At 55.7% G+C, this 22,372-nt stretch overlaps 1 protein-coding gene across 3 annotated transcripts in view; it reads left to right on the forward strand.

Annotated features, from left to right (window-relative positions):
* CACNA2D2 (calcium voltage-gated channel auxiliary subunit alpha2delta 2) overlaps positions 1-22,372 on the forward strand; it is a 208,562-nt gene that overhangs the window by 165,749 nt on the left and 20,441 nt on the right. For 2 of the 3 annotated variants that reach the window (XM_069028438.1, XM_069028439.1), the window contains 5 exons: positions 1,067-1,126; positions 11,448-11,492; positions 18,032-18,170; positions 21,743-21,874; positions 22,123-22,180. In XM_069028438.1, coding sequence (XP_068884539.1) covers positions 1,067-1,126; positions 11,448-11,492; positions 18,032-18,170; positions 21,743-21,874; positions 22,123-22,180 — 434 coding nt within the window. Of the gene's footprint in view, positions 1-1,066; positions 1,127-10,186; positions 10,291-11,447; positions 11,493-18,031; positions 18,171-21,742; positions 21,875-22,122; positions 22,181-22,372 lie in introns of those variants that run through there. The other variant, XM_069028440.1, reaches the window with a different exon arrangement.

Here is a 22,372-nt window from a genome sequence, read left to right on the forward strand (position 1 = left end):
AGCCTTGTACAGCTGATGGCCGGTGGGGAGCAGGCTGTGCTGAGTGCTGCAGGACCAGACATAAATCCTGTGCCCCTGCTAGCAGTGAGTGTCTGGCACCCAGGGGTCTGGGTGGCCCTGGGCTCTGCAGGCTGGCTCAGGACACCAGGCTGCTTCCCACTGGGTTCTGGTGTTGATCCGGTTGTACAGCTCTGGCAGGCAGCTCCCCAGGCCCACAAACCCCTGGGTGCCCGGGGCTGGTCAAGGGATAGAGGGAAACGTGCTCGTTTTGCCCCAGGCTTTATTTTCTTAGTGATGCAGAGAGGATCCTGTGGAAAGCCTGGAGCTCTTGCCATGTGTCCCCTTTGGCTTCACAAAAGGCCAGATTGCAGCTTCTTCCAGGCACTGCAGTACCCCAGGGGTTGCCCAGTCTCCAGCCCTTCCCTGCTTCACCCTCTGTGCTGGTGAGGGGTTTCATGGCTGAGCATACAGTGAGGGTGCCCTGGTGCTGAGCATCGCCCCATCCTGCTTCTGGCAAATCCTGGTTCCTCTGGTTACCCCAATGTGGGCATGGGTATATGAAGGGGTTAAATCTGGGTGGGCAGCACCAAGGACCTTTGGGCCCCAGCACTGGGGCATTTTGAGGGGGTTTTGGGGCATGTTTGAAGGGCCTGCTCTGCTTTGCACAGAGCTGGGGGCTTTCAGTACAGGGACCCAGGCTCAGCCCTTGCCCTGTGCACCAAGAGCCTGCCCTGCTCCGGCGGGATGCCAACAGCTGCCAAGCTGTAGTGGCTCAGCCCTGGCTGAGTTCAAGTGGCAGCAATTCCTCTAGAGATACTGGCTTGCTTCAGGAAAGGCAGGAGCAAGCAGGAAACACTGGCTCCCTGTCCCTGGGACACCCTTCCAGGGTGCTGCCCACAGTCCCTCCTCCTGCCCCCTTACCAGTGCAGCAGAGGGCTGCTGCAGGAACCCCCAAACAGGGATGCTGGGTGCTGAGGCAGCACCCATGGTCCTGGGATGGTGTGGGCAATGCCTGGATCCTCTTGCTTTCCTTAGGCTCATTTCTCCTCTCCCACTTGCTTTGCAGAGACTTGCCAACGCAGCAGAGAAATTCCAGAAGGCTCACCACTGGCAGGACAACATCCGGGTAAGGCTCCATGTGCACTCCGACCCCTTCCCTCCTTTGGTATGACTCTTGGCACAGGAGTCACTGTCCCATCCCTCCTTGCCCACGTTCTTGTTCCCGTGGTGAGTCGCTGCTGGCTATGCCATGCTCGGCACGCCCCGGCCCCACTGCCTGCCACCACTAATGAGAGCAAATGAAGTGATCTTGGGCTGGTTTGCAGCCTTGCCTCAGCCTGCACACACTGTGAGGAGAAGGCAGGAGGTGAAGGTCGAACTGACAGCTCAGCTCCGAGGGGGTGGGGGCTGAGGAGACTCCTGCTCCCCCCATCTCTGGCAGCCACTGGGTTTGGTGCCGAGGGGGGTCTCGCATGGGGTGACAGCAGTGGTGCCTCATCTGTGGCACATGCCAGCAGTTGTGGTGGGGGCTGTTTCTGGGGAAGGAGCAATCTGGGCTGGGAGAGGGAAGACGCAGGTTTAATGATTGCATTTGACTTTGTAATTCTGGCGGTGATAGCACTCAGCGGGAACCTGAAGGATTCTGTCTGGAAATGCTCTCAAATTATAACCACAATACAAAAGGAAGGAAAGATTGTTTTTCTCTCAATGCGAATGGAGTCTGCACTAAAAAATACTCCTGCGCCACCCAGCCCCTTCCTCTTGAGTAGGGCCACATCCTGCCCAGCTCTGAGGAACTCCCTGCAGCGTCTGAGGGGACAGCCTGGGGACAGCCCCACTGCCAGGCTGTGCTGGTGTTTTGGGGGTATTTCACAGCCTGAGGTGCTGGTGCTCACGCAGATCTTCCTGCCATAGGTGATGGTCACCAGGGTTTGTTGTGGAGAGGAAGAGGTTGGGAGGAGCAGAAGAGAAGGCAAGGGGTTGACTTGCTTGGCTTTCATTTGCCGTGTGGCCAATATAGGGTGGACACCGGTGGCTGATTCTGTGTCCCACAGGCACCCAAGGAGCAAGATGAGCTCACAGGGATCTGTGAGCACTGGTGAATTACTATCACCTCCTCCCAAGACGCCAGTGGAGAGGAGGTGAAGAGGATAATGAGATTTGGTGCAGGCACCTGCTGATGCCAGTGCTGGTGCCACACCAGGACCTCGGCTCAGGGCTCCCAAGGAAAGCTGAGAGAAGTGTAGGGCGAGCTTCGGGCATCTCCATCCCTTGTGTTGACCCAATTTCGTGTGTCCTCCAGGGTCAGGAAACACATCCCTGAGCAGCACCTGAAGCTTGGCTGTGGGTACCCCAGGGACATTGTGATGGCCCCGTGCACGCCATGCTGGACTGGCACCCAGGGTTGGATGCCTTGTGACCAGGCATGTGCAGGGCAGACAGAGGTGGCACAAGGTCACTGCATTTTGTAGCAGTCTTTGGGTCTTCTGCTCATCCTCTGGAATGCAGGGATGGGCTCCTGCTGCAGGGGTTATTCGCAGCCCCAAAAAGCCCCTTCTCCAACCAGACCTGGCTGCCTTCCACTGCCAGGGGAATAACAGTCAGGATACAAAACATGCTGGGAAAATCTACAGTGCTGGGGAGCTCTTGGCTCATTTTGCCATTCACAGCACAAACCTTTCAGAAATCCACTTTCATAGAAAAAAAATATTTTTAATAGCACTGTTTGCAACCACTTAATCAAGGTAATTAGGAGCGAGTCACCCAGAAACAATGTGCAGTGATGCGTCACTGCAGAGCTCGGCACAGCTTTATCAGGACAGCCCAGGCCTGGCTGGGACACTTGATGGACTGGTCCAGCTCTGTGCACAGCCCCCAGGGTGCTGGGCATCAGCCCTGCCTGCCTCAGTCCTGCCTGCACCAGCCCCAGCTCCCGAGCAGAGCAGAGGGATGGAGGGGCTGTGTCCATGTCTCACTGCCGGGACTGAACCTCCTTTTTCTGCCCTTCATCCACGAAATGGCCACTCATGGTCAGACCCGTGTGCCAGCACCGCTGACCCTGGCTCTGTGGCTGCCCAAAGCTTGTTGCCAGTGCTGGCACGGGCAGCAGGCAGGGAAGGCGGCAGCACAGCATCCCAGCTCCTCCTCTCCTCCCTTCCCACCGAGCAGCTCGTTCCTCCTGGCTGCAGCTCTCCCCTCCTCTCGCAGCGTGTCGCGTCCTAACCCCGCGCCGGAGTCGATGACAGATTGCGGCGAGCGCGGTTATTTCTGTGTTTCCATCCAAAGGCGAGGCAGATGCTGAGTGTTTGCGCTGCATTAGTGCTAATGGCAGCCCCATTAAACCTCACTGCAGATGGGTTGCTATGGAAGTCCAGGGGAAAATGAAGCAGGAGCAAAAGCCTGAGCGGCTGGGAGCTGCTGCCAGCAATCACTCACGATCCATCTCTACAGGGAAAGTTGCTTTTTCCTTGCTGTTTTCTGGTGTTTCCAGCTACATGCCAGCAATACTGGCCTTTCTGGAGCTGAGTTCAGCCTCCCACCTCAGGAGGCTTTGCAAAGTGCCTCCCTGTTCCCCAAACAATCCCCTCATCCTGTCCTGCTTCATCCCTGCTTCTTGTGCTCACCCGCCCTCAGGCCCCCCATGTCTACCAGCCATGCCAAGCCAGGGCTGTGTCCCCAGTTCTGGACATTGGACCATTTTCCTTGATCAAAAGTAGCCTTGGCCCCAAGGTCACCCATACTCTGAGCACTCCTCATGAGTTCCCTCCAGCGTGTTGTACCTCAGGGCTGGGTGGCAGCTCAGTGGCATGGTGGGCAGGGATGGGGGCAGCGAGACAGGCTGTGGGGAGAGACCATGCCCCTCCCTGCCTGCACAGTGAGGGTCTCTCAGGGATGCACATTTGCCCACTGAAGAAGGCTGGCGGAGCTCTGGAAAGGTGAGAACTGGGTCCTGTTGCCAGAGTGGGCTCCCACCAGGGGACACTGCAACCACCTGGTACTGGTATGGTAAGAAATCACAGAAAATTCCCAATTTGCAGTGGCCTGGCAGTTTTCCCAGTGAGAATCTTCTGGCCTACAGGCTTCCATCCAGAGGTCCACTGGGATAGTCTGGCTCCACTCCATGCAGAGCCATGAGGGTTTGTCCTTCAAGGCACATCAGGTCTGTCCCCCTGCTCTGGGTGTCCCTAGTCCTGTCCCCCAGCTGTGGCAGTGGGGTTGAGCCCTCCCCATGCAGACCATTCCCAGCAGCAAATGGAGGTGCCGGAACTCCAGCCCACACTGCAGTGCTGTTTTCCAGGTTTCCATCCTCTGTTTGCTGCCCTGCTTGGGCAAGGGACCTTCAAAAATACCTGTAAAAATGCTGAAAGGTCATGTTGAGTTTTTTGCTGCCATTCTTTGGACCCATCCTCACTGACAAGCTGCCATGTGGCCTGTCAGACATCCCAGCCATGTTCTCCCAGCTCTTCTCCATTTGCATGCCCTGCTTTCCTCACGAGTTTTCCAGTGCCTTCAGTTCTTTTTCATACCTTCAGCCCCATCCCAGCAGTATCAGCGGGGTCTCAGGTGTCCCACACTCCCATGGTGTGTGGGAATGGGGGCCATGCTGACCTGGGGGAGGCTGTCACAGGTGCAGATCTGCACTGCCAGCCACGGAATGCATCCCAGGGCATCATCATCATCATCACCACCACATGTCGGTCTGCTGGGGCTGCTGGAGCTATTTGTGCCTTTAAGGGCCACTCCAGCACTGCAAAGATCCATCCCTGCATTTATGTGCGCTTGGCAGGATTATATAAATTGCCTTTAAAAGTTGACTTCTTTATAAGCCATTTTCTGCTTCATAAAATGTTTATTACTGTTGTTTTTCTCCCAGTCCTCTTCCTCACTGCATTTTCCATCACTATACTGGGAAGCTCCCCTCTTCCTCTGCCTGCTGCCCCCCTGCCTCCCACCTCTCCCCACCTTTTGGTGTTGGAAAGGGCCCTTTGAAGGGTCAGAGCCCAGCAGGCCCCTTCTCCTTGGAAAAGAAAAATAGCCATACATTGAGCTGTGGATGTAGGAGCTGCTGGGGACAGGGTTTAGCCACCAGGTGGTTTTGGGGTGTGGTGACATTTGTGGAGGTGGCAGAGGGATCACAAGTGCTGGACGGCCCCACGCTGCTGCCTCCATCTGTAACCCCTGCCTGCAAGCACGTGAGAAATAACAAAGCCCAGATAATTTCAAGCTCCATTAGAAACGAAACTCCAGGGAAAAGGGGATTGCTGTTTGCCAAATGGGGATGGACAGGAGGAATAACAGAGACTGCGCTCCTGACCGCCCAGGAAAGGTGCGGGATAAAGCAGGGGGACATGGCAGCACGGCTGGGTGCCCGGCCACGGCCATACAGCCCTGGGTGCCACATCCCTCTGGCTGCAGGATCCTGCCCCATCCTGCTGCCCCATCCGGCACTGCTGGGTGTGTGTCTGCGGGGAAGCAGCAGCCGTGCTGTTCCGTGCCGTGCTGTGCTGTTCCGTGCCGTGCCGTGCCGTGCCATGTGTGGGCCCTGGCAGCCATTCCTGTGGGCTGGGCACGGCCACGCAGGCAGGGCTTTGTGTTCAAAGCAGCATCAGAAGGGCGAACGCCAGCTCCTTATCCTCCTTTCATTTTTCTCCTCCTTTAATTACAGATCCTACTTATCGGCTGAGAACAGAAAGATTGTCACCGTAACCTTGCACTTGCCCTTGTAGAAGGTTTACCTAAAAAGTTAGAAAATAAAATCAAATACTCTAATTTGCAGTCGTCTTGCCATTTCAAACCCAGTTTTCATTACAGCACAGAAAGTGCATTGAAGCTGTGTTTATAACCCCCTTTTAGATAACAAATCACATTTTCTTTTGGCTGGCGAGTGTGTAGAATTGATATTTTTTTTTTCAGTTTAATGGGTTTGTGTGTTCAGGAATGATCTCCATCAACTGAGAGTCTTTATTGTGTTTGATATAATGTCAGCTTTCATTACGCTCGGAGAATTACTGTGCTATAGCACCAACCTTGCTGCTGTAGCATCAGTCTGGCCGAAAAGCAGACCAAGAAAATCATTCACAAAACCCCTGTGTCGGTGCTGTTCCCTCTTAAAAACCAAGGATGGGGCTTGAGGGGGCTTTCCTGACCCCCTACTCTGCAAGATGGCTGGGCCACCCATGGCATCTCCAATGACTGCAGTGGTTTCGTGTAGGGGTTGCTGGCTTTCCTCTCAGTACTGCTTTCCCATCCCATCCCATCACATCCTGTCCCATCCCACCCTATCCCTGGAAGGGCAGGGGGTGTCCAGCAGCCTCTGTGCGTGCTGGCATCCCTGTGACACCCGGGTACAGTGGAGGGGAGCAGCGGCCATGCCACATTTGAGGCAGCCCCCGAGGAGCAGGAGCAGACAGGAGATGCCATGTAAAGAAGAATAGCTGGCGAGGTGTGATCAGATAAAACATCTTCTCAGGGAGATGAAAAAACTGTTGACAGGTCACTTAAATATTTCCCCAGCTCTGTCAGAGAGGCAGAGGGAGGAAATTGCTTTTAAAAAAAAGATGCCAAGGCAGATTATGATGACTGTTTCCACCTGTCCTGGGTAATGCGCACGGCCCCTGATGGTGGATGGGAAGCAGGGAATTCACAGCGCTGCAGGAGACGTATGGTCCCCACCAGACCTCTCCTTGGTCTACCCAACAGCCTGTGGTGGCTGGGGCTAACCATGAATATTTTCCCCTTCTGGAGACTAGGAAAGGATTCACCATGGTGCATATAGACAAGAATAGCTCTGGTCGGTGGAAATAAAGGTTCAGCCCCTACCAGCCACAGCCAGGCCTGGCTGTGATTGCAGGAAGGAATTTCTCCCAGGAATTCATCTGGTCCCTTTGGAGCCTGTTCCTGGCTGTGGCCCTCACACCACCCTGTGGCAGGTGTAGCAGGAACACTTTGCTCTGTTGTTCCCCAGCCAAGAGGCTGCTGTGCCTATGGCAGGGCTAGGACACCTTGGGCTGAACACTCACCTGGGTGAGAATTGCAGCCCCAGCTGCCAGCCAGGACCAACTGACCAGCACAAACCAGGCCCCAGGGACAGCCATCAGGCAGTCCCATCTCGCTCCTTGTGATCCAGGAGGGCTTGGCAGGGTGCTGCTGTGGTGGGGATGCACTGTGACCCTGCTCATCCGCCGCTCCCCCGGCCATAGCGCAGGTGTGACGCTCCAGGAGCTCCGTGACACGCTGCAGGATGTCTTCTGTAGGAAAGGTGCACCTATAAGCAGAAGCTGTTGCTATTTCTGTTGTGCTTAATGGTTCAGGGACATGAAGAAGTACCTAAATACTCCTGTCCGCTCTAAGTGCTGATGGCAGAGGAAAGGGTGGGTACGTGAGCAGAGCCCCTGGTGCTGTGTGGGCACACCAGCTCCTGCTTGCTCTCCCCACCCACTGAACTGCCCATGGGTCTGAGCAGGCACAGCTCAGGTCACCTGGCTTGTCCCCACACTGGTAAGCTGTGGGCTGGGATGCTGGTCCTGCCACCAGCTCCATCCAGCGGCTGGAAAACAGGCAGGTGCCAGCTCGGGATCCATCTTCTCCACCACCCTCCGAGTTCCTCCTAACTGCCTGAAGGCAAACTGCTGCAGGATTTGGCTCTTCCAGAGCCAATTAAATCTTGAAAGAGATTTGCTGACCACAGGGGTCACCTGTGCAGCTCGGAGAAATGAAACCCTCAGCCAGAGGCTGAGAGGGACCAAAATCAATGCGCCGCAGCAGGATCTGCCTGCAAAACTGCCCCGGGGAGCTGCAGCGTCCCCAGGGCACGTGATCAGCAGGGTGACCCTTACAAAATGACAGCGAGCAATCCTGGGGAGTATTACAGATCCTACAGGTCCTCGGGAGAAGGATTAGCCGGATTAGGTGATTTTACAGGAAAGCCCTATAGGGGAGAGCGAGCCATAGCCCTTCTGCAGCATCCCTGCCAGCTGTGTGCTCCAGCTGGATGGCTGGAGCAGGGAGCTGATGTGCCACCAATAGCTCCTTCGAGGCTTTTTTAGGGTGGTGGCAGCTGTGTGTGTGATATGGTTTGATTGCCACCTCGTTAGGTCGCTGACTCGGAGGTTTGGGCCAGCACCCCTCCATCCTGACATCTCCAGGCTGCAGTGAGATAACAGAGTACTGACCTTTTCAGCATTATTTTTAGTTGCTGTAATTGTTTTAGGCAAAAAAAGATCTACTTGAATGCTTGTAGAGGGCTGTGTCAGGGGTTGTGGGGGAGGAATGCCCCTCATCACCCACCTGAGACACCCTTGTGCCCCTTTTTGTCCTGGGCTTTGTCTCAAACCTGTTCTGCTGGTGTGTGGCAAGGAAGCACCAGTGCCAGAGTGGGGTCCTCTCTTGTGCTGCTGGCAAGGCTTCAGCTTGCAGCTCTCCAGAAGCTCACAGCCTGGTTTTGGTAATCAGCTTTTTGCTTGGTGTTTCGGTGTGAAAACGCTGAAGGTGTGGAGCACAGGGCTCCTAGGGAGGGCTCAAGGGGGTCAGGCAGGAGCCAGGGTCTCTGGGGAGACTCTGGCATGCAGCATCCCCAGGGCCACCTCCAGGAGGTCCCACCTGAGTCAAGCCTTGGCCAGGGGTTGCCCAGTGACACTGAACCACAAGGGTTTGGTGCAGGTGCGGTGGTTCCTTGGTGGCTTTGCTGGAGCAGCCTGGGCGGTGGCTTCAGGGACAGTTGCAGATCAGTCTGGGATTGCACTGAGCTCCCACAGTGTTGCACGGAGGGTTTAGGAGCTGAAATAACCCTGCACTTACCCACCAGTGGCACAGCTGTGCAGGTGGCATTTGGCAATTTAGGTACAAGAAAATGGGCAGTAACACATCACGGAGCAGCAGCTCCTCCTTGTCTGCCTCCCCTGCAATGGGAACCAGTGCGTGCTTCCTGAAGGCTCGGGTGCAAGAGACAGGGACAATATTTTGCCTTGAAATCCCTTGACATCTTCACACCCTTGTTTTCTTTATTGGTATTTATTCTGAAAGGCTCTAGAAATATCAGTGCTATTTACACAGACCTTCTGCTGAGCTTAACATGGACCAGAGGAGGAGGAGAGGATTATGTGAAGAAGGCAAATGTGGTTAAAAAAAAAAAATATTAGGGAGAAGAGACCCCTTGTTGTCTCTTGGGATACCCATGGCATCTTTTTAGAGCATCTCTGAGGGCCCTATCCCTCCTTCCTGGAATAGCCACTGGCTTCCAAGTGGCAAGGACACAGATGCCCTGCCAGCTCCCCCAGGCACCCTTGGAACCTCATGAAAACCCCCAGCATCAGCAGGGTTGTGGCAAGGATCGTAGCGCCTGGCATCAGGGCACACTCAGGGCCAGGGCCACGCTGGTGCTGGCTGTCCCACACGTGCTGTCTCACACGTGGAAACCTCAGCCACAGCCTGCGTGTGGCTGAGATCTCACCCAGCTGCTCCTGGGGTTGTCAGGGCATCAAAGAGTGCGTGGCAAGGGCTCTGTGACTCCTCCTTACAGGAGGTCAGCTCCTATGCCGTGCCGTGGGAGTGCTGGAGCGGGTGAAAGCAGGATCAGGGGGGGACCGGCTCTCGTGCCCGAGCATCATCACCTCGTGCCCTCTCCGCTGCGGGAGCGGGGCCTCTGCGGGTGGGAGGGGAATCGAGCTTTTCGGAGGAGCCAGTGGCAAATAAAATGAATAGCAAAGCACCTTCTGGATGGCCGTTGTTAGTCACACTCACTCCTGATTAAAGATCATTAAACATGAAATTAGCTCGTTTGTGTTACGGGTCTCCCGGGGGTTCCTTTAATTAGGAAGTGCAGATGGCCGCGGACCCGGGGAGGCGGCAGTGCCGGCGAGGGGCAGGGGCGGGCGTGGGGCCGGCAGCGGCGCGGGGAGGGCAGCTGAAGAGAAATTGATTTTTTTTTTCCTTTCTTCTTGTTGTAAACCCCTCAGCATTTCACAACAAATCACAGATAATTAATAAGTGCGTTCCCTTAATGACTGGGCTTTTTAATAACAGAAATTGGAAGATGCTGCGTCAATTTTTTTTTTTTCACTTTCCCTTCCCGGTGCTGTCTTATCACAATCATTAAGAGTCGCAGAGCCCGCGGAAGAAGCGACGGTCCCTCTTCTCAGGAGAAATTGCCCTTTGCAATTCCCATCCTGGGGAGACATCGGCTGCGCAGCCTGCCGGGATCCCCTGCTGTCGATGTCCCCAAGATCAGCTTCAGGGGCTTTCCCACCTCTTGGGAAGCCGGGAGAAGCCACTGCAAACCCCTCTGGGGAGCAGGTTTGTGGCTGGAGGGTAATGCCGGTGAGGGGTTAGTGACTGCCAGCACTCAGTGGGGCCAGGGTGGCAGAATGGGTGGTGCCGGCTGCCTGGAGAGCTTCTCACACCTGCTGCTCCCTTTCTCCGGCACAAACCCGCGACCAGCATGGCATGGATGTCACGGTGCCACCGTGCCTGGCACAAGGCTGTGTCCAGGCTGGGTGCAGCACAGGCAGCAGCAGAGCAGGAGCAGGCAGGGATGCAGTCAGTGCCATTGAGGCTTTGGCCGTGTTTCTGCTCGGGGTCCAGATCACTTTCCTCGTTAGGTAACAACAGCAATAATCACCCCAAGGCGCTGCCGTGCCGGGGAAGGCTGGTTGGCTGCTGATGCTGATTGACTGGCAGACGTGTCAGCACCAGGACGGCTGCCGGTGTGCCGGCATCACGCTCGGTCCCGGCACGCTGGGAAGAGTCTCCGAGTGCCCTTTAATTACCCTTTCTGATGGTACACGGAACGCTGTTGTGACAGCATCGCTGCTCTCCCAATTGCCTCTTCAGGAATTTTATCAGCTGTCTCGCGTCCTGACACTCTGGGAAGAGGAATCCAAGCAGACCTTTCTGCTTAAATAGGCTCTAAATACCCCAAATTAAGGACGTGCATTTCTCTGTGGAAGCAAGGACACTTTTCTCCATGTTTCTGCAGTGCAGGGAGAGGGCGAGGGCCTGAGTGGCTGCAGGGCCGCTGCCTGCCACGCTGCCTATACCTGGCTCTTCTGTGGCTCCTGATGTTTGCAACAGAACCAGAGTACCCTGGCTGTGGGGACGTGGCACAGGCTTGCACCTGGTGACAGTGCAGAGGCCACGGTCACACCAATGTCACCATCACGGGGCTGTTGGCCATGGTGGAGGCTGTGCATGGCCCCACAGTGCTGTGGCTCACAGCAGTCATGAGCAGAGGGAAGCACGGCAGGCGATGGCCAGTCCTCTGAGGGTGGATGTGGAGGATGTGAGGTCCTGAACATGTCCCAAGGACAGCATGGGCTGGGAAGGGTTCAGTCCCCAGCGATGTGGTGGCTGCCAACAGCATGGTAGAGGTGCTGAGGGGGCAAGTCAGGGGAGGGACTCCTCTCCCATCCCTGTCCTTGACTGTCACTAACAGCTCTCCCCTTTCTCTGCAGGAGGAAGACATCGAGTACTACGACTCCAAGGCTGACACTGAATATGTGAGTACTGTCTCTGTGGCATCTCTGGCACAGCCACCACCCTGGCCCAGTGCTGAGCCCCTTGCCAGTCTGTCCCAGCATTGTACCAGGGGTCATGGCACAGCATTTGTCACAGCTGGTGTAACCAGATTCTGCAGTGGGCAGCAAGTGCCCGGTGTGTAGCCGTGTCCCCCCAGCTGAGCCATGGTGACATCTGTCCACGAGCACCGGGCCTGGCAGCCGGCAGGTGGGCAGGTCGCTCTGCTGCCTGCAAAAGTTTCTAAAATTAAAGCTGGCATCTGAAATTCAAATGAAGAGCAAACCTTTAATTAGAGACTGAATCTAATTCTCTGCCCTGCTCTGAGCACAGCCATCCTGTGATTTCTGGCAATCAGTGCTTTAACTACAGCCCCATCAGCTCCGCTCTCCCGGCGCTCCCAAGAGAGCTGGCATTTGCTGGCTCCTCCTCATGGTGACGGTGACTTCACTCAGGTGCTGTGCCACAGGCACAGGGAGCTCCACCAGCAGTGCTTTCTGCCCTGCAGCACCCCACTCTACCCTGGGGCACCCCACTTTGCTGCCAGGTCACCCAGCTCCTACACTGCGCTGCGGAATCCCTATGAAATAGGGGCCTGTCAGGTCAGTGATGCTCTTGGCGTGAGGCTGCTGAGCAGAGTCCTTGGAGCTGACCAGGAGCCCCAAGCACAGCAGGGTGCAGCCTTGGGGACAGCCCCAGCCAATGCTGGTGCACCAGAACTGGTCCTTGTCCCAAGGCAGACCTGGCAGCAGATGTGCCAGCGAGAGACGGTAACACAGCAGGAGAGGACATGGTGTTGGCAGCAAACTACTTGCAAACCACATGGCCTCATCCGAAAATAACACTCAGGCGACCCCAAGAGCGTTTAGAAGGCCCTGTGCAGAAGGGAGGAGAGGATCTGGGCTTGATAGGGTCCCACCAGCTTGGGTGACACACGCTGCACTGACCTTTGGCTCTCCTCTCAACCCACCTGCGAGTCAATGCCCCAGAGCAGAGCAGGGGCAGGCTGGAGTGGAGGATGGATGCCTTCAAAGCTGAGTTACTGACTAACTGCCAGTGCCATTGTCCCCAGGCAGTGACAGGGGAAGCAGCCACAGAAGGAGGGGGGAGGTGGGAAGAAGAGGTTGGGCAGATGCTGTGACCGGAGTGGAGGGCATTTGCTCTCCTGAGCAGGTCTCCCTGCCCACAGTCCCACTCATTCAGATCCGAGGATGCAGAGGATGTCTCCTGTCCCTCCCCAGCCTGGGGGAAGCTACCGAAGGAGGGAGGAGAGGATCATGCCGTGGCTGCTCTGGAGAGGATGGAGCTAATGGGCTTAAAATACATTAAAGCGGATTTTGGATAGAAGAGAAGGAAAAACTGGCTGGTGGTTGAGGCAGGAGGAGACAGCCTGGGGAGCAGAGCAACTCCCAGCCCAGATCATGAGGAGCAGGACTAATGCATCCATCAGGCTGGGCTGGGCTGGGCTGGGCTTTTGCCGTCACTGCTGCAGGGCAGGGGACAGAAGCTGGATGTCCCCATGCCCACTGTTCCCCTGAGTGGCACACCCTGCCACCCTGGTCACATTCAGCAGGATGAGGAAATAGGAGGCATCTCAACCTCAGAGCTGTGCCCACGGAGCCCTTCCAGTACATGGGACACTGGGGAGAAGCTGTGCATGCTGGTGGCATGGCACAGTGTCCCTGAGGGATGCAGGGCTCAGCTCCCTGATCCCTGGTCCCTCCCTGGAGGAGCTGACATGTTGTCCAGGAGGAACAGCCCTGCAAATCCATCACCAGCCACATCAGTTTAGTCCTGCTCTGGGGAGATAACAAGCAAAACTGCAAAACTGGGGGTGTCCTGTTGCTGAGCTATGTGGGTTTGGCAGGGAGGGCACTTCCCTACCTGTGCTGTTGCTTCCTTGCCAGTGAAATCCCAGCAAATTTAATTCCAACAAAAATAACAGGGAAAAAAAGAAGATGCTGCTGAAGTAAAAAAGGAGGGAGATGATACCAGAAGGTCTGAATGGAACTTAATAGTGCTCTTTCCATCCTTTCTTTATTTAGCTTCAGTTTTTCTATTTAAATGGAGCAGGATGTAGCTGAGCCAGAGTTGGTGCTGGTGGACAATGGCTGCTCCCCATAACTGGGGTTTATTCACAAGCCTTACACCAGCTTTAACTGCAGTGAGAAGGAAATGAGCTTCCTAATCATTTTGCCTGCACCTCAGCTCCACTATCTCCCTAAACAGACTTTGGATTTCCAAGTGGTTTTTAACAAATGGGAACATCAGAAAAAATTTTCCCAGGGGTCCTCAAGGTTCTCAGAATGTTTGCAGAAGCAAAGTTTTCACCTCTCCCCACTAGCAGGGGCCATGGGGTTTATGTGGGGAGAAGTGTTGAAATCAGCAGATGGTCTCAGTTGGGTGTCACAGGCAGAACAACACAGAAATAAAGGAATTTTCCATCTTTTGTGCTGTGTTCATGGCAGGGGATGATGCTTGTCAAAGCTGAGGCTGGGACGTACTGTACTCAGGTGGAAAACAGCACAGCTTTGTGAAGGTATCCTGGCCCCAAGGTCAGCCCTCCAGCGCCCACCCACCCTCCAGCACCCTCCGGAGCTCCTGGGGAGGGCTGAGAGCAAGGGGCTGATGGTGGGAGGCTCCATGCCAGCCTCAGCCCCCGCTGGTGCAGGGGATGCTGGGGCTGCCCACTCTCTGCTCACCCCTCTCACTGCTCACCCCGCTCAGTAGATGCAGCAAGGAGAGGGAGGAGGGGGGAAAAAAGGCCCCTAAATGTCAGCAGCAGCAGATGAAGGGTGTTGGAAAATTTAATCTTCCAACTTTCTCAACTAATGTGACATTTGGATTTCCTCACGATAAGCTATCAGCCCCAGAAGTTTCTTTCTTTTGCCTTTTTTCTTTTTTTTTTTTTTTTTCTATTTTTTTTAACTTCTCTCCTCTGGCTGGTAATTTAAAAATAAATGGTCTAGAAAGATCTCTAAACAGTACCTTTGGCAAAGATTAAAAAAAAGTGAAGGGGGATAGGGGAGCAGGCTGGCGGGAGAAGCTGATTGTTATTTATAACCTGGGCTGCTGTAAAAGCAGGAATGTGGCTGGAGAACACATCATGTCCCTCCTTGGCATTAAATCACCGCATTTCAGGAAAAACTGATATATTTAAGGAGAAAGACCCTTTTGCACAGGCCTGGAGTTTCTCAGCCATGTGATGGGGGCTGGCATTTATATCCATTATTAGCAGAATCACAGCATGTTGATATGAATATTTTGCTGGCCTTTCCCGACTTAGCATGGATGGGTGCCCCTGGGAGATTGAAAAGGGATCTCAGTGCGGTGTGTTCTCGACCAGGCGTGTGTGGGGCAGGCCAGGGGAGGCAGCGATGCTGCCAGGATGCTGTGGCCAGATCAGCTCTGCGTTTGTCATCGGGGCTGCCGTTTAAGCAGCCATCATTAGCTGTGATGGCTGGTTCCCATGGAGATGAGCAATGAACAGGGCTGTTGGCATCTGCGGGAGCTGCCGGGGACGAGGCATCGCTGCTGCACCAGGTCACGTCCCCAGCTCCATCCGCAGCTCCAAACCCTGGGGACCACGACAGTCCTGCTGCCCTGGCTCTCCTCAGCCAGCACCAGCCTGGATGGGACAGAGGGCAGGCACTTGCCCAGAGCATGGCAGCCTCCAGGAAAGCTGTTGGGTGGTGCTGCTGGTGCTCACCAGGTGTTGGGGCATCTCTGGGTTTTGTCCCCTGTCTGTCATTTCTGGAGACTGAAGAGAAAATGTGAGTGACAGCCCAGCTGTGAAAGCACTGGAGATGGCAAAAGCTCTCAGGGCGTGATGACTTCTTGCTGAAGCAGTAAATACGTATCATATTGATATATCACTGTGGAGTCGATTTCTAATGGTGTGTAGCAAATAATATATTCAAACTGTAGCATCTATTTGCGTTACGTTGTACATACTGTAACAGATAAATAGATGTTTCCAAGTTCTTTTGAAATGTAATGATGAGGAATGCTGCAAGATCTGGCTGGGGGCCTGTCGAGATGCTCACAGTAAAAGCGATGTAAATTCAGGAGAACTTGAATCATCTGCTTTGCTCTAATTTAAATTTAATGTAGAATTTCTTCCCTCAGCTTTCCCAAGGTGTCTCCTTGTATCCCAGATGCTCCCCTCCCGGCCTGGGCTGGTGACAGCTTCACCTGCCTTCATGTGGCTGGAAATTACCCCCTTTCAGGGGCCAAATTCAGCCTGGCCTAAACAGAAATAACTTGGTTGTGGTTGGGGGATTTATGGATAAAGGGCAAATGTAGCTCTTTCTGCAGGTCTGTTTGCCATATAGGTGTCAGTGATGCATGAAGTGCCCCACGTATAGATAGCTGTATATTTGTCCCCAAGATCTATACATGTGCCTCTTTACAACTCCACGAATGAGAGCAGCCAGACAGCGCCAAAGCTGGCAGCATACAAATTAGCCCCTCAGAAGTGGGTGAGATCACGGAATAATGATAAACAGAGGAGCAGTAATTATATACAGTAGTTCCAGCTCCGATTAAGTGGGGAATAGCCATGCCAGCGTGGGGGAAAGAGGGACAGTTGGATTTTCCAGCTGCTGGTGGTGGCAGGGGCAGCGGATGGGCTGTGGCAGGGTGCCCTGCAGATCTGAGATGGGGAGGGATGGGGAGCTGTCACCAGGAATTTGCTGGGTTGAGGAAAAAAAGGGTTTAGTGTCAAAGCAGAGTTTTCGGTGCTGCAGATGCCCTCAGGCCACAGCTTTATCCCAAAGCCTGTTTTCAGCAGGCACCTCTGTATCACTGTCTGGTGCTTGGAGAGGTTTGCAGGGATGAACTATGGTGTGTGTTTTCCCCCAGAGAGCTGAGCCCCCATGGACAGCAGGCTTGGGGCCAGATCCGCTCTCTGGGTAGCCTATGGCCTCTGCTGCAGCATCACGGCTTTGCAGAGGCTCCAGCAGTCAGTTTTGTGCCTTTTCTCCAGATTTATATGAAATTGAGAGCATAATCTGGATTTTGATCTCAGAAACATGGCTCCAGGGAGTTGGGAACAGTCCCTGCCTGCCTCCTGCTTGGCTACTGCGGCTGTAGTTGAATTCAGCATCTTTCTGGGCAGCTGGAGCCCCTGCACGAGGGTCGGCTGGGCAGTGTGTTTACACTCACAATCCATCGGCTGGAATTAAACCCAAACCTTGCATATCAATCCTGTTACTCTCCCAAGCTGTGGCGAATGGTTTGGCCACCCCTCTCAATGTCATGGGAATGTCACCACCTTAGTGGCCGGCTGCAGCTGTTGCAGGGGAGGTGACATTTCTCCATGTCAATCTGTGAAGGGGAAAAGGGGGGGGAGACCAGGATGGGTGTTAAACAAGCTTCATAGTTTATTTCCCAAACACATCGTTTTCCTTTAAATATATGGTTTTTCCTGTGAGAAATTCAGGTATTTGTTGCCTGGGTTTTGTCAAGGGGAGCCTGACCAGTGACAGAGATACTCACAGTGGGCCATTGAGGACAGCAGGATGGGACCATCCCCTACTCCTGGTGTCCCCTGGTGTCCCCTGGTGTCATGGTACTTTGCTGTGGGACAGCGTGGGCCATCTCTCCAGGTGTCTATCCCAGCTTGGGCTTGGCACTGTTGCCTGTCCCTGCCTGTGGTTGGGGCAGGCAGCTCTGCATCTCTGCCCCGCTTCAGCAGGGATGTAGCTCCAGGAGCACAAAGAGCAGGTGCTGCATCCTCCTCTCCCTCCTTTCTACCCTGAGCATCCCACAGCTGGCTGCAAACAGCCTTCCCCAGCTGCTGGGCTTGTGGCAGGATGGGCAGCTCAGAGCCAGCACCTTCTCCTGGGTTTCTTTGCTCCTGGTAGGGTGGCAGAGGCAATTTCTCCAGCTCTGTAGTGACTCCACCCCCATTCTCGCTTTTCCCCACATGGCCTCATGTTTCAGCTCCCACCCTGTCCCCTGTCTGCAACCACCCAGCTGTTCTGCCTGCACCAGCTCAGCCCTGCCTGCCTTTCCAGAGGGATTTTACCCTTAGTGCCATGCTGGCAGCAGGACTGGGGAATGGAGAGGAGGGCTGGGAAGGTGAGGGAATGTGTTCCAGCACCGGCAGTGGGGAATTCGCCGTCTCTCCACCATAATTAAATACTGTTTGCATTGCTTATTGACAGAGCGCTAAGCTGCACTCCGTTTTAATTTGCTCTTTGATAGTTGCCTTTTGCTGCTAATTGATTTTCAAGGCCTTTTTTTGATTTTTTTTTCTATGTCTGATTTAATACCTGCTGTGCTACCAAAGCTGGAGAGGCGAGGGGCAACTGGCGCTTGCCTTTGTGCCCACCCGCTCCTGGCACCTGGTCCCCTGTGCCACCAGCACTGGCACAGCCTGCAGGCCAAATCTACAGGAGAGCCAGCAGGGCTGGTCACCCCAGGGAGCATTTGGTTGTGGGCTTCAGGTGATGGCATTCCCAACATTCATCCAGGGCTGGAACCCTGGGTGACCCCATGTGCTCTGCTCCTTCCCCAGGACGATCCCGATGGAGAAGAGATCGAGAGGGAGAAGTCCAACTCCTTGAAGCTGGAGTTCACTGATGATGACAACTTCAAGACCAAGGTTAACTATTCATACGCTGCTGTGCAGATCCCCACGGACATCTACAAAGGCTGTGAGTGCCCCTCCTCATCCTCTCTGCTTTGTACTGCCTGGTTGGGCATCCACCTCTCCTGCCTGGAGCACTGCAGCCCCAGGGACCATCACCTCTGGGTGCCCCAACTGGGTCTTGGTGCCAGGGCAGGCTGGCTCCCAGACGGGCAGGCAATGAAATGAGGCAGAGTCACTGTATCAGGACTGAGGTGACAATGTGTCCCTCCTCAGGGACCCTCAAGGGTTCAACACAGGCAAAAGAGGCAGATCAGGGATTAGGAGTTATTTGGGAGGGGATGGGGAGCAAAGGAGAGGTGGTGATTATGGCACAGGGAGAAGCTCAGCTGTGCCCACATGGCTCTCATCCTCCTGCAGAAGAAACCAGCAAAGCTCAAGGAGGCTCAGAGTGGGTGCCAGAGACGTTCAGAGGGATGGAGCAGCTCTGTGCAGGAGCACCTACAGAGGCAGCACCGACCTGCTTGTAGAAGGGAGTGAGACGTGGCTGGGCAGTGGGAGAGGGAGAAGCGGGGATGCTGCCTGTCTTCAGCCTACTTGGGGCTGAGGTCATGAAAAGGGAGAAAAAGGAGCTGCAATCCCGCAGGAAGCCAATGGTGACTGCAGGACAGTGTGTTACCACCCCGGGGCAGCCCCTGCTGCCAGAACGTGCAGGGGGTGTCAGCCCTGCAGCCGTGCCCCTGTGGCTGCCGGAGGGCACAGGCTGCTCCAGAAACGGGGATGGGGCTGGTGGGCCAGCCCGGGAGCGAGCAGGGAGGGAGGGACGGGCGGATGGGATAGGATGTGCCACGCCAGCTTTAGTCCCCACCGAGCGGTGTGCCGGTCCCTGAGCTTTCAGATCTCTCCGGTACCTCGCCCTGCTGCGGTGGCACACGGTGACAGTCGGTCTCCATTTCCCTCTAGTGGCTGCTCGGCACCGAGCTGGAACCGCTCCCAGCTGGAAGGCATCCTCCAGCACCCGCCGGCCGCATCCTGTGCCCAGCCCCAGACCCTGCTGTCATGAGCATCCCCTGTGTGGCTGCCCCACACCACCCAAGGCACCACTGCCCCCACATATCTGTTTCAGCGGCACTTGCTGAGGTCTCCTGGGTGGTGATGGTGGTGATGGGGGCCGAGTTCCCGTTCCTGCCCCGAGCGGAGCGTTCCCGGTGCACGGCTCGTTACGGGCACGGCTGTGCTCGCAGCCGCTCGGTGCGATGATTTCACCGCGGAGGCAGCGGTGGATTAGAAATTTGCAATTAGTTTTATTACCCAGCTAGCGCAGGGCAGGCAGCTAATGAAGCACATCATGCGAGCCGGGTGGGCTGCGCACGATGAAATATTCGTTCCTCCTCAGCCCTGCTCGCCAGCCGACGCCACGGCTGGAGCTCCGCCACGGCCACATAAATCACCCCACTCAGCCCTGGGACGAGAGCAAGCTGGAGATTAACGTCCTCCAGGGACTCACAGCTGCTCAGAGAGGGATGCTGGAGAGGGGATGTGACAATGGGGGGTCACAGTGCAGGGACACCCTCCCAATGCCCCTTACCAGAAAGGGGTGCAGCCACAGGCACAGAGTGTGTGGGCACAGGCATCGAGCCACGTCCGGCCACATCAGGGTGCTCTGGAAATCCAGGGTGCAGGGAAGGGTCCACAACTGCTGCCCCACAGAGAGTGGTTTGGGGTGAGGGCACGGGGCCACCCCGTCCTGCCAGGGACAGCAGTGAGCGTGGCGAGTCCCCGCAGAGCTGTGGGCGGGAGCGTGTCCCGGTGGGAGCGGCGGAGAGGCGCTATCGCTGCCTGGCACGCTAATTAAACCCTGCGGCGACGCCCGCCGCCGTCACCCCTCGCTACACACACAAATTACATCCTATATGTGTTTTATTTACTGTGCCATTTTTAATTAAATCTGCAATCGCTCGCGGGCAGGGCGGGACTGGGCTTATTCTGATGGGGACAGGGACGGGGATGTCACCAGTGGGGCTGGCATCTCTGGCCTCGACTGAGGGGGCACAGGAGCCATCCCCGCCATGGACACAGCTTTATCAGTCTGCACACGGCAAGAGCGTAGGGGCTGTATTTGTTCACAGAGACGATATGGGGGCTACATTCATGCCCAGGGAAGGTGTAGGGGCTGCATTTGTGCTCAGAGATAATAAAAGGGCTGTGTTATGGCACAGGGAGGATATAGGAGTTGCATTCAGTACAAGCAACTGGTGTGGCTGATGGGCCCCAAGGGTCTGGGGTGTAGGTGCTGCCAGGGATATCATGGATGTGTCAGGGCCCAGCCCCGTGCCCAGCTGAGGCTGGAAGCACTGCCCAGGGCCGCTCCAGGCAGGCAGCAGCCTGACAGCCAGCTCATAGCCACTTCTCCTGGGAAAAACCACATCCTGTGGCAGAGCCAAACAAGAAATCATCCTAAGTGCCCAGATAGCAGCTCTGTGTGTGGGCGCAGTGCTGAGGAATGGCTGGGGAGATACGGATAGAGTAAATCATGGTTTGAAGGCATGGCTGCCTGAGGGAAGGACAGTTCTTCAGCAGTCATGCTGGGATAGAGGGATCCAAGATTCATCCTGGGTGAAACCTACCCACATCCTGCTAGTGCCTTGGGACCACAGTGAAGGCTTGAGCAGGTGATGACGGTGTTTCCAGGGGGGACAGGTGTGAGAGGAAGGCTTAGGAGAGCTAAATATACTCCTCAAATGGACACTGGCTCCTGTGCAGCACCACACTGGGTAGTTTTGCCCAGTGCTAAAGAGATGGGGTGCTCCTGAGAGTTCTTGCACCCCAAAAATGCATTGAGGGTTCCCCAGGAGGCATCAGGGCCTGGTCTCAGGGTGCTGCTGGCTCCTTGCTCCTGCAGTGGCACCCACCACTGGCTCCTCCATGCTGCAGTCCTGGGGCAACCCAGCACCAGTGGTCATTGTGGGATTCCCGTCCCACAGCATTTGGGGTCCCCCTGCGAGCACAGAGAGGTGCCATCCCAGCTCCTTGGCAGCCCAGTACCTGCCATACTACACAGGCCCCCCCTCCGTGCTCTGCCAGCCCCCCTTGATTAATCACAGGCTGGGGCTGCTGGCAGCTTATCTTTTGCTTTAATGGCTGAGTAATTTAAAACTGCTGTTTGCCAGCATCTTAATTGCTTTTGTGTCAGGTGCAGGGCCAGTGGGAATGCAGAGTGGGCCTGAGAGGCTCCACATGGCCCATGGGGACACAAGCCTTGGGTTTCCCAGCTGCTGACTGTCCCTGGGGAGTGAGGCTCGCACAGGGAGTTTTGCTGGGAAGGCGGTGAGATGGCAGGCCAGCTGTCCCCAGTGATGGCTGTGTCTGCCCCAGAGCAGGTGGGGACAGTGAGCACTCTGGGGAGCCCTGAAGAGTGGCTCATTTCTCTGGGGACAAGGGACAGCAGGGTGGTGCTGGAGCCCTGTGGCAGTGAGGGGGTCGAGGGGATGTAGGAGAAGCTGGAAAGCCCCCGTGTGCTTCTTGGGAAGTGGCAGAGGGGACACACCTCTCCCTCCCTGCCATCACTTGGGGACACCACATTCCCCATCACCTCCACTGCTCCTTCAACCCGCCCACCCCTGTCTCTGTGTCCCGCAGCCACCGTCATCCTCAACGAGCTGAACTGGACCCAGGCCCTGGAGGACGTTTTCATCGAGAACCGGAAGGAGGATCCCTCCCTGCTCTGGCAGGTCTTCGGCAGCGCCACCGGTGTCACCCGCTACTACCCTGGTGCGTGGCAGGGAGAGGCTGTGGGACAGAGGGGCTGTGACCAAGCCCCTGTTTCACTGTTAGATGTGATGAGCAACCCCCTGGGCCTGGTGTGACACTTGTTAACTGTACTGTGCCAGAACCCATTGGCGTGAGCTCCCCACCTGAGCCTGCTGCTTCCTCAGCCCTGGGCATCCCTCTGCCCTGTCCCTCATGTCCCCCACCCCAGGACAGCCCTGCCTTGCTCACCACCTGCCTTCTCCCCACAGCCACCCCATGGAGAGCCCCCAATAAGATCGACCTCTATGATGTGCGCCGGCGGCCCTGGTAAGGGGGTGCTGGGCAGGGAGGAGGGTCCTGGCTGGGAGCAATCAGCTCCCTCCCCTTTTCATTTAATTTTGGCACTGGCACCATAAAACGGGCAGGGGCATCTGAGCTGTGGTGCTTAGCTCCCTCTCCCCTTCCCTCTTCCTGGAAAAACAGCAGGATGGAGAGATAAATCTTTGGGTGCAGATGAAA

The sequence above is a fragment of the Aphelocoma coerulescens genome, chromosome 12 (assembly GCF_041296385.1).
Source record: "Aphelocoma coerulescens isolate FSJ_1873_10779 chromosome 12, UR_Acoe_1.0, whole genome shotgun sequence".
In the NCBI taxonomy this organism is placed as follows: Eukaryota; Metazoa; Chordata; class Aves; order Passeriformes; family Corvidae; genus Aphelocoma; species Aphelocoma coerulescens.